Genomic DNA, 12,328 nt, shown 5'->3' with positions numbered 1-12,328 from the left:
GGGCCATAGGTTTCACTAGTGGCTTCTCTCAAGATAGCAAATATTACGGTGGGTGAACAAATTCATGCCGAGCAATTGATAGAAAAGCACAAAGTTATGACGATATCTATGGCAATGATCATGAACATAGGCATCACGTCCGTGTCAAGTAGACCGAAACGATTCTGCATCTACTACTATTACTCCACACATTGGCCGACTCCTGCCTACATCTAGAGTATTAAGTTCATAAAGAACAGAGTAATGCATTAAGTAAGATGACATGATATAGAGGAATTAACTCTTGAGTTTGCGTTGGTTTTTCCCTTGAAGAGGAAAGGGTGATGTAGCAAAGTAGTGTAAGTATTTCCCTCAGTTTGAGAACCAAGGTATCAATCCAGTAGGAGACAACGCACAAGTCACCGAATACCTGCACAAACAATCAACAACTTGCACCCAACACTTTAAAGGGGTTGTCAATCCCTTCACGGTTACTTGCAAAAGTGAGATCTGGTAGAGATAGACAAACGGTAAAGTAAATATTTTTGGTATTTTTTGTTTATAGATCGGAAAGTAAAAGATTGCAAAATAGTAGATCGAAAACTAGTATGAAGTAAAAGAGATTCAATATAATGGAAAAGAGACCCGGGGCCATAGGTTTCACTAGTGGCTTATCTCAAGATAGCAAATATTACAGTGGGTGAACAAATTACTGCCAAGCAATTGATAGAAAAGCGCAAAGTTATGATGATATCTAAGGCAATGATCATGAACATAGGCATCACGTCCTTGTCAAGTAGACCGAAATGATTCTGCATCTACTACTATTACTGCACACATTGACCGACTCCTGCCTGCATCTAGAGTATTAAGTTCATAAAGAAAAGAGTAGCGCATTAAGTAAGATGACATGATGTAGAGGAATTAACTCAAGCAATGTGATCCCCATCTTTTTATCCTTGATGGCAGCAATACGTGCCTTGCTGCCCCTACTGTCACTGGGAAAGGACACCGCAAGATTAAACCCAAAGCTAAGCACTTCTCCCATTGCAAGAAAGATCAATCTAGTAGGCCAAACTAAATCGATAATTCGAAGAGACTTGCAAAGACATCAAATCATGCATATAACAATTCAGAGAAGAACCAAATAATATTCATAGATAATCTGATCATGAATCCACAATTCATCAGATCTCAGCAAACACACTACAAAAGAATACTACATCAAATAGATCTCCAATGACATCGAGGAGAACAGGGTATTGAGAATCAAAGAGAGAGAAGAAGCCATCTAGCTACTAGCTATGGACCCGTAGGTCTGTGGTAAACTACTCACGCATCATCGGAGAGGCAATGGTGTTGATGTAGAAGCCCTCCGTGATCGAATCCCCCTCTGGCAGGACGCCGGAAAAGGCCCCTAGATGGGATCTCACGGGTACAGAAGGTTGCGATGGTGGAAAAGTGGTTTTGTGTCTTCCCTGGATGTTTTCAGGGTATAAGACTATATAGGTGAAGGAGCTAGGTCAAGAGACCCACGAGGGGCCCATGAGGTAGGGGGCGCGCCCTCCTGCCTTGTGGCCGCCTCGTTACATCTCCGACTCCATCTCCAAGTCTTCTGGTATCCTTCTGGTCCAAAAAAGATCATCGTGAAAGTTTCATTCCGTTTGGACTCCGTTTGGTATTCCTTTTCTACGAAACTCTAAAATAGACAAAAAAAACAGAAACTGGCACTGGGCTCTCGGTTAATAGGTTAGTCCCAAAAATAATATAATATAGCACATAAATTTCTATTAAACATCCAAAACAGATAGTATAATAGTATGGAACAATCAAAAATTATAGATACGTTGGAGACGTATCACCTACCAACGGAGCTTCCGAACTATCCAGACTCTATGGCATGGAAGCTATCCCTGACAGCAGAATTTTCGCTGAGCTCGGCATATCATGCCCTTTGCATGTTCCCACTCACGTCGTGCCTTTATCCCTAGTGGAAAGCCCCCTCGCCACTGAAGATTAAGATCTTTGTGTGGCAGCTACTTCGAGATCGCATCCCTTTGGGGACTGAGGTCCTGAAGCGGCATGAACCGGGTGATGGCATGTGCCCCCTATGTGTGTTTCCGAAGACGGGGACACATATCCTCTTCTCCTTCACGGCGGCGTGGGTTCTTTGGACGTTCATCCATGAAGCCCTTGGGCTCAAATGGGAGGCCCTCAACCACACGGAGTTCCTCCAATTCAGGGCTACACAGCGTACCCGTCATCGACACTTATTTTGGCTTATTTTTGCGGCGTTATCTTGGACTCTATGGATGACGCATAATAAGATGGTGATTGAGAAGGTCCTATCAAGGCACACTTCTGACTCTCTTCAAATTTCTTGCCTTTTTATAGCACTGGTACCTGCTCTCGAGGCAGTGCGACTGTGATCGCCTCAATCTCATGATGGATGTGCTTCTAACTACAGCGTGTCGACTGTCATCGTAGTAGGGCCATTGGGCGGCAACCTCATGGAAATATGCCCTAGATGCAATAATAAAATGGTTATTATTATATTTCCTTAATCATGATAAAGGTTTATTATTCATGCTAGAATTGTATTGACCGGAAACTTAAATACATGTGTGGATACATAAACAAATACAGTGTCCCTAGTGAGCCTCTACTAGACTAGCTCATTGATCAAAGATGGTTAAGTTTTCCTAACCATAGACATGAGTTGCCATTTGATAACGGGGTCACTTCATTAGGAGAATGATGTGATGGACAAGACCCATCCGTTAGCTTAGCATAATGATTGTTCAGTTTATTGCTATTGTTTTCTTCATGTCAAATACATATTCCTTCGACTATGATATTATGCAACTCCTGGATATTGGAAGAATACCTTGTGTGCTATCAAATGTCACAACGTAACTGGGTGATCATAAATATGCTCTGCAGGTATCTCCGAAGGTGTTTGTTGAGTTGGCATAGATCGAGATTAGGATGTGTCACTCCGAGTATCGGAGAGGTATCTCTGGGCCCTCTTGGTAATACACATCATAAGCTTGCAAGCAAATGACTATTGAGTTAGTTACAAGGTGATGTATTACGGAATGAGTAAAGAGACTTGCTGGTAACGAGATTGAACTAGGTATAGAGATACTGATGATCCAATCTCGGGCAAGTAACATACCGATGGACAAAGGGAATTGCATATGTTATCATAACGGTTCGACCGATAAAGATCTTCTTAGAATATGTAGGAGCCAATGTGGGCAGCCAGATTCCTCTATTGGTTATTGACCGGAGAGATATCTCGATCATGTCTACATAGTTCTCGAACCCGTAGGGTCCGCACGCTTAACGTTCGTTGACGATATAGTGTTATATGAGTTATATGTTTTGGTGACCAAATGTTGTTTGGAGTCCCGGATGTGATCAAAGACATGACGAGCGGTCTCGAAATGGTTGAGAGGTAAAGATTGTTATATAGGATGATGGTATTTGGACACTGGAAGTGTTTCGGGACGTACTGGGAAGGAATCAGGTCACCGGAAAGGGTTCCAAGCACCCCCCCCCCCCCCCCCCCCCCCGCAAGTTATGGGCCTTATGGGCCAAAGAAGGGGACAGACCAGCCCACAAGGGGGCCGGTGCACCTCCTCCCTTGGCTGGCTGGCCCTAGGGAAGGAAAGGGGGAGGGCTAGCCCCTCCTACCTTTCCCTCTCATGGGAGAAAGGAAAGGGGGCGTCACCCTCCCCTGCCTTTCCCCCAAACTCCAAATAAGGGAAGGGGGCGCCACTTGGGGAGGATCCCAAGTAGGATTCGGCCGACTTGGGGCGCCCTCCTGGCTGCTCCCTCCCCCCACCTATATATATGTGGGACGGGGGCGCCTAGCACAACAGAACATTGTCTTAGCCATGTGCGGCGCCCCCCTCCACCGTTTACATCCCCGGTCATATTTTCGTAGTGCTTAGGCGAAGCCCTGCGAAGATAACTTCACCATCACCGTCACCACGCCGTCGTGCTGCCGGAACTCATCCACTACCTCGCCATCTTGCTAGATCAAGAAGGCGGAGGATGTCACTGAGTTGAACGTGTACTGAACGCGGAGGTGTCGTACATTCTGTACTTGATTGGTTGGAGCACGAAGAAGTTCGACTACATCAACCGCATTGTCAAACTCTTCCGCTTACGGTCTATGAGGGAACACTCCCCCCCCCCCTCGTTGCTATACATCTCCATGGATAGATGTTGCGTGTGCGTAGAATTTTTTTTCCATGCAACGTTTCCCAACACAACCACTAGGTGGCTTTTTTGGATTTCTCTTTCCTTTCTTTGGGCATGATTGTGATGTAGCCCAGCCGTCGCATTGGGTATGATTTTGGATGATGCTTGTATGGACCGTTGCTTTATCTATAAAGCGGGACGAAAGCCTATTTCGAGCAACGGAAATTTAAAACTCCATCTTGATCTCTAATAATAGCATCTAACGAGCCTTTGTAAATACCATTGACATGCTTCATTGTAGTTGCGCAGTACGTGGCGATGACCAGCCGCTGACATGGAATATCATATGCCAACGATAGAGCTTTATTGCACCCCATCGCTTGGAGTACCCACGATTCTGTCATATTGGCATGTTCCGGCATCATTACCGGTTTTGTTTTTCTTTCTCGTTGATATGTTCCGGCATCTCTATGACATAGCCACCTATGTCTGGCACACCATCACACCGAGAGGGCCCTTACAAATATTTCTCCATCGTCCAAGGAGCAAAATTTCACTCTCAAACTATATAGTCCCTTGTCAAACTTTCTAATGAACATATAAGTTGTCGTTATGATCACCATGTTACAGATGACATTTGAGCAACCCCAAAGTTCATCGTACGGTTAGAAGTGACTCTGATACTCTGATGGTCTAAGGAACTAAATCACACATTAACATTGTGTTATAACAATTGACTTCTGACGATATAATCTCAAAGTATAATAAACAAGTTTGTGTCGATTAAATATGGTCGTTCTTCTAACACCACACTCTCGATGTTATTTTAGAATTATTGTTACATTTAACGATATCCTAAGGTCCGGAAAACATGACACCAACAACATTTAAGTTAGTCTTAGAGGCAAGACTAGGGACTTAATTTTACCGTTTATCATTCCACACGTGGATATGCGTTTTTCACTGAATCGCATATTCCAGGATCATAGCAGCTACAGCATAGAATATAAACTTTCAGTTATGAATATGGAAATATAATAATGCAATATTATTGCATCTAGACCATATTTCCGATAAAACCCTCTCCCACGCTATCTCTCAAATGATCACATCGCTTTCCTTGCAACAGTCATGCCGACCAGAGCCGCAACACCGACATTGATGTCACATGATGTGACTCCAAATAGGAGAGCAGCGCTGACCAACGCGACCAGACGGGCCACACCGCTTCAGTGCGGATGCTCGTCCCAAGAAACCAACTTCGGTCATTACGCCATATTGAAGCGGCTAATCGCCTATTCCCCTAGCCACGACTATTTAAGCACCCCATCAGCGCTGTCCAAGCCCACAACACACTCTCCACTCCACATCTTTGCGCAGCTCTGCCGCTCCTCTCTTCCTCCACTCACCGGCGATGGGAGAGTTCTGGGCCTTGGTGCTGGCGGGCGGCTTCAGATCCGGCTTCATATCATGGCGTCGCCGCCCTCACCTTTTGGGGTCGTCTTCCAACACGGCGACCGGCTCCTCCGCGAAGGTGGAGATCATCATCTTCTCTAGCGACGAGGAGGACAAGCCACAATGGCAGGAACCACCTTCGCAATAGCCCGTCCTCTTGGAGGACATGGTGTATGCGGTGACAGACATCGAGTACGAGGAGCACATGGAGCTGCCGCTCTGACACTCGCTCCTCCACAACCACAGTCCGACGATGCCATCAAAGCCGCTTCTCTGTGTTGTCAACCTGAGCCGGAGTTGCCTCCTCGCCAACGGGTGAAGGAGGAACCTCCTTCCTCTCCCTGCCCTTCATAGCGTAACCACGACATCCAAATTGCATGTCACATGAAGGAGGAGTCACGGTCGCCACCACCACGCCACGTCAAGGAGGAGTGGCAGTTGCTGCCTCCACGCCATGTCAAGGTCGCCGCCTAGCCATGCCGGTGGAGACCTAGCTACCAAACGTGATCGCCATGAAGGCCTGCGGGCGCATACGCTACTACCTCAGCGGCGCCCGTGGAGATAGCAACAACGGTAGTTCATCATCCTGGAGCGCCTTGACTGTGAAGGAGTTCACGGGTAGGGAGCGACGGGGGTGAGACAGTCGCAACATCGCATGTCGGGTGGAGATCGCGGAACCTCATGGACCCGATGACGGTGTCCTGTATTAGGGGTTGCTAACCATGTTGAGCCCATCATAGTGACCCGGGCCGAGGACCCTTGGATCGTCAACGAGCGGGCCAAGACTGCCATGCCCCAAGGTGTACTCAAGATGGAATCCTCCGATGACTTAGGCATACTCCAAGACACATTGAATCATCTGCATGTTTATCCCTAGATGTAACCGACTAACATGTAACCCTAGATACCCCCGATCCTTATATAAGTCGAGAGGTTTAGAGTATAGGGTAGAGAATTAGAAATTCACATACGATCTCGAGGTAGATCATCGTGTACTTTGTAATCCAACACAGTCAATACAACAAAGGCAGGACGTAGGGTTTTACCTCTTGAAGATGTCCCAAATCTGGGTAAACATTGTCTCTCTTGTTCATCATGTTACCATCTAGCTAAGACCACCAAATCAGGACCCCTACCCGAGATCTAACACGGATTTAACTCCGATACCCGAAGCTTGCAACGGCCTGGATCATCAATCGATCAAAGACCACGGCCGAGACCAGCAAGCGCCGTCTCCGCCGCCTCGACGAGGAGATGGCGAAGTATGGGGAGGTGTGGTCTCTGAGTGAGACCACCACGGCCCTGACTCCGGTAACTCCCGTTATTCATCTTCCCCCTGCCCACGTCTGCGGTGGCCACGGCCGCATTGCACGCGGATCAAGAGCTAGCGGAGAAGATAATCCGTGAGCACCACGCGACGACCACGAAACTCTGCCGCGACATCGCACCCTTCCGTCGCTGAAAGCCCGACTCCGACGACCGCGATGGAGGCGCCGCCGACCAGCCCGGCCAGGTGTACGAGGTCACCGTCATTTAGATTTTAGTTTTAGTTTTAGTTCAGTGAACAAAATATCATCCGGTTTTACGTAAAAAGATATCTAAGTTTGGATGAAAATCATCCGGTTTGTTTAAATTTGAATCAACTTTGTTTCATTTGGTTAAATTTCATTTGCATCAAGTTTTGTCTAGATTTGACGACTGTCCGTGGACACCGATGCCCACCGATGCGCGGGATATGGTGTCCGAGATGCCGTTATTCATCAGCGGCGCACAAAATTAGGAGCGCATACACTACACGCGATTACAGAGCCCGCAATTTGAGTGATACGTGTCATCCCGTATGCCGACCGGCATAGTCGTTATCCCCTCGGCCGTCCACCAGCCGCGCCCCTCCATTTTTCCCTCTCTCCTCTCACCCCTCCCACTGCTGCTAGCCTTTTGTGCTTAGCCACGCTACACTAACCAACTCCACCTCCAAGAACTGGGTCCGCCACACCACCGGAACCTATCCATCGGCGCTGTGCTCCGATGAGCAGCTCCGATCCGATCGATCACATGTCGGTCAGCGAGCGGCTGCAGCGGCTGGCGACGCCGTCGGCCCCGGCGGAGGACGACGTGGACGTGGACGCCGACGGCGACAGTACCACTTACCGGGACATCCACCCGTCGCCGGCGCCGGCGCCGCTGCGGCAGCCGTCCTGGGACGTGGCCAGCCAGCGCTCGCTGTCCTCCTACTCCGACGAGCAGTTCATGTCCAGCAGCATGGGCCGCGAGTTCATGGCCATGGCGGATGCGGGGGGCGCGCCAGCCGACCCTTGCCCCGGGGACTCCGGCGCCGGGAACAACGACCTGCAGCTGGCGCGGATCGGGGAGCACGAGCCCGTGCCGGAGACGGAGACGAACCCGCTGGCCATCGTGGCGGACACCGGCGGCGCGCTACCACCGGCGCCAACGTCGTCGTCTTCGTGCGCGCCCGCGGCGGAGGTGGTGGAGGTGCGGCAGGTGAAGAAGGAGGAGGCGGAGGCGAAGGTGGCGGCGTGGCAGGCGGAGGAGGTGGCCAAGATCAACAACAAGTTTAAGCGGGAGGAGGTGGTGATCAACGGGTGGGAGAACCAGCAGATCCACACGGCCGCCACCTACCTCAGCAAGATCGAGGTACGTACTCCTAAATGATTCCTTCTCGTTCGATCCCTGCTCACCATGCGAGCAAGAAGTAAGATGAAGAATTCCTGGTTGGTTTGGGTGTTGCAGAGGAAGCTGGAGGAGGAGCGCGCCAAGGCGACGGAGAAGGCGCAGAACGAGGTGGCGCGGGCGCGGCGGAAGGCGGAGGAGAAGCGGGCGTCGGCGGAGGCGGCGCGCGGGACCAAGACGGCCCGGGTCATGGACCTCGCCAACTTCATGAAGGCCGTCGGCAGGGTGCCCACCAAGCGCTCCTTCTTCTCCTTCTCCTCCTCCTCCTAAGAGCTACATCTACATGGTCGTCGTCTTCTTCTTCACCAACCAACCATCAATTTCCTACTCTTATCTTTGATCGACATCCATCTGTTACTGTATGTATTACTGAATCCAGGGATGTAACTGTACAGAGTTTAAAACATCGGATTTGCTGGCTTGTACTATGACTGTATATTATTGAGAACATTTCCGTTAGAAGATGGCTTTTTCTTCCGTATCATTTGGCATGACTTTTCTCCGAATGTTTTCATTGATTGCCTCATGGGGCCTAACTAATCTCATACCCATTCTTGTCCCCGAAAAAAGCGATTATCTAACTGTTCTTCCAAACTTAAATTCTTCTGAAATATTCGATCGAGGCCCTTACTTTGCGTGTGGTGTGACTAGCAGGCCAAGTCAACTTGGTCAGAGATCTGCCCTGAGCTGCAGGCCACCTGCCCTTCTCCTAATGGCAAAGCCAAATTTCCATGGCCTTGGTGGGTAGCCTCTGGTCTCGCTGAAAGCTCATATGCAATGCCAGAGCCATTTAACTAAGGCGTGACAGTGACCGGGTGATAATGATCATTCCCGAAGCACCCATCAGAATCAGATGAGTTGGATCCCACTGCGTGATGCCGTGCTATGGATATTCAAGCCCTTCTCGCAACAACAACAAAAAAGTTAAATGGTAGGAATATTTTCGTATTCCACTGCGTGATGCCGTGCTATGAATATCCCACTGCGTGATGCCGTGCTATGGATATTATTTTCCAAGTTTTTATTTTTGTATTCTTTTTTTAGTAGAATATTTTCGTATTCTACTAAAAAAAGAATACGAAAATAAAAACTTGGAAAATAATAGGAATAGAATGAACTGAATTACAGCCATTCTGCTAAATTCTTTATTGAAAGAAAAAAATGCCCGTGAAATTACTACCTCCATCTCAAAATATAAGACACTTGTGGACTAGTTAATATAAATTCATTCCGAGTATTCCCTGCTGGTTTTGATGTTTATACAAATTTACCGACGTTTTATAAAATAGTTTTTGAAACATAGGTTAATATAAAAATATGAAAATGATGCATATCAAATGGTTCAAATTAAACATAGCAAATTGTTATACGTTCGAAATAGTCTTACAACCCAATCAAAAGACAACAATATTAAATAGTCTTACAACTCAGTCGAAATTTGTTTGCATGAAAAGAAATCAAACTGATAGATATATTGGTTGCCAATGTTAGTCAACATGTGCTCAACCAAGTCAACCTGGAGCTGGACATGAGTATGCCAATCACACAATTCCTGATGAAACTCAACAAATTGTTCAAAGGTTGCAGGAGATGCATGCTCGCGCTCAACATTTTCACCATGTAAATCAAACCCTTGCTCGTAGATGCTATCATCGCGCTCAAGCAATACAACAACAATTCCACCAAACCTCACTCTCCCTTCTAACATGGTATCAACCTTATCCCGATCCTAAACCCTAGCCTGACGCTTCCGCACCCGCGCGCTGCCCCCTGGGCGGTCGGCCTCCATGACCGCCGCCGGGGGCCGCGCCGCCCGTACCTAGGGTTCATCCGCCGGTCGTGTTGACCGGCTGCCCTAGAGAGTCTTTTCCCGAGCCCTTGCTCGGGGTTTCTCTCTCTCGTCGATCGCTTTGATCGGCGTTTACTTTTCAGTTTTCCGATCTAAAATCGGTTTGCGTTGCCCGCCGCTGCTATCGGCACCCCGCGCCTCTACTCTGACATTGGCGTGACCGGTCGGCTACTTCACCGACCTGGCGGCCTCGCGTGACAGGCAGCCCTCAAGGCCGTCGTCCGCGCGCCAGCCGTCACCGCCATGCTCCGACCAGGACACCTGCATTGCCTACACCCGGCGGCCTCGCTGTCGGTGTCAAAACCGGCGGATCTCGGGTAGGGGTCCCGAACTGTGCGTCTAAGGCTAATAGTAACAGGAGGCGGGGGACACGATGTTTACCCAGGTTTGGGCCCTCTCGATGGAGGTAATACCCTACATCCTGCTTAATTGATCTTGATGATATGAGTATTATAAGAGTTGATCTACCACGAGATCGTAGAGGCTAAACCCTAGAAGCTAGCCTATGATTATGATTGTTGTTGTCCTACGGACTAAACCCTCCGGTTTATATAGACACCGGAGGGGGCTAGGGTTACACAGAGTCGGTTACAGAGAAGGAGATCTACACATCCGAATCGCCAAGCTTGCCTTCCACGCAAAGGAGAGTCCCATCCAGACAGGGGATGAAGTCTTCAATCTTGTGTCTTCATAGTCCAACAGTCCGGCATAAGCATATAGTCCGGCTATCTGAGGACCCCCTAATCCTGGACTCCCTCAGTAGCCCCTGAACCAGGCTTTCAATGACGATGAGTCCGGTGCGCAGATTGTCTTCGGCATTGCAAGGCGGGTTCCATCTCCGAATACTCCAAGGTAGATTTTGAACACATGAATCGTGTCTGGCTCTGCAAAACAATTTCCACATACAACCGTAGAGATCATAATTTTTCACGAATCTAATCTGCTGACAATTTTTCATGGCATGACATCACGCCATAGCCCGGTCATTATTCGAACCGTTTTTTACTAGCCTACTACTATCTGTATTGTGAGGAAGTTTTATTGGCACGTCTTGTCGAAGCAGAGATCGTGTCCCCTTATCACGGGATTCTCATCAATACGGGTGTGGGTAACCCAATCGCGCCATCGATGCGGCGCTTGGGGAATAAGCGAGTTTATAGGACAAGTGGGGAGGCGCGCGGCTTCTACCGCCTTTATAAAGAGACAAGGATTCCTCTTTTCACCCACGCCATCTTATCCCTCTGCTCATCCATTCCCTCTCGCTCGAGCCCTAGCGCCCAAGCGTTCGTCTTCTCCACCCGAAGAGATCTTCCGAAAATGTTCGGATCTGGAGCAGGAGGCAAGTGGATGGCCTCTACTGTCCGGGAGAAAGATATCAAAAAGCTTCGGGAGGCCGGGTATCTGGGCAAGAAAATTGGCCACCGCCTTCCGACGGCGAGACAGATCATCCCTACTCCGTAACCCCACGAGAGGGTTGTATTCCTCCCTCATTTTGTCCGCGGGCTAGGGTTTCCCCTCCACCCATTTGTTCGCGACATCATGTATTATTACGGGATTGATTTCGATGATCTATCCCCTAATTCGTTCCTCAACATCTCAACATTCATCGTCGTGTGCGAGGCCTTTCTCCGCATCTCACCACACTTCGGCTTATGGCTGAAGATTTTTAATGTGAAGCCCAAGGTAGTGAGCGGCGAGCACGCCGAGTGCGGAGGCGCCATGGTGAGCAAGATGCCCAACGTCACATGGCCAATAGGTACTTTCAATGATTCCGTCAAGGAGTGGCAGCAGCAGTGGTTTTACATCACTGAGCCGCGCGGTAAGAAGTGGGCCACTGCTCCCGAATTCTGATCCGGATCCCCCCTGCGGCTCACATCCTGGCCCAAGAAAGGCCTGAGCTGGTCTTCGTCCGACGAATTGTCGGTACTCCAGACACGCACCAAGGATATGGAAGACAAGAACATCAAGCTCGTCAATGTAGTCCAAGTGATGTTGGTTCGCCTAATTCTTCCTTGTCAACACCGAGCTTGCAATTTGTGGGAATTCGACCCAACCAAGCACCAGACCCTACAGGAGCTCTTTGGTTCCTCGCACAAGGACATCTGGAAGGTGCTTTTCAAGTCTGGCAAATCGTGGCCGGAC

General features: G+C 48.9%; 1 protein-coding gene across 1 annotated transcript; it reads left to right on the top strand.

The window, feature by feature from the left end:
- The first annotated feature begins 7,505 nt into the window (after positions 1-7,505).
- LOC123161157 (remorin 4.1) lies at positions 7,506-8,821 on the top strand. The gene is made up of 2 exons (XM_044579004.1): positions 7,506-8,301; positions 8,398-8,821. The coding sequence occupies exons 1-2, from the start codon at positions 7,675-7,677 to the stop codon at positions 8,605-8,607; spliced, it is 837 nt and encodes a 278-aa protein (XP_044434939.1). The 5' UTR covers positions 7,506-7,674; the 3' UTR covers positions 8,608-8,821.
- Positions 8,822-12,328: the final 3,507 nt, after the last annotated feature.

Source organism: Triticum aestivum, chromosome 7B (genome assembly GCF_018294505.1).
Source record: "Triticum aestivum cultivar Chinese Spring chromosome 7B, IWGSC CS RefSeq v2.1, whole genome shotgun sequence".
In the NCBI taxonomy this organism is placed as follows: domain Eukaryota; kingdom Viridiplantae; phylum Streptophyta; class Magnoliopsida; order Poales; family Poaceae; genus Triticum; species Triticum aestivum.
This window is presented reverse-complemented; position numbering and strand designations above follow the sequence as displayed.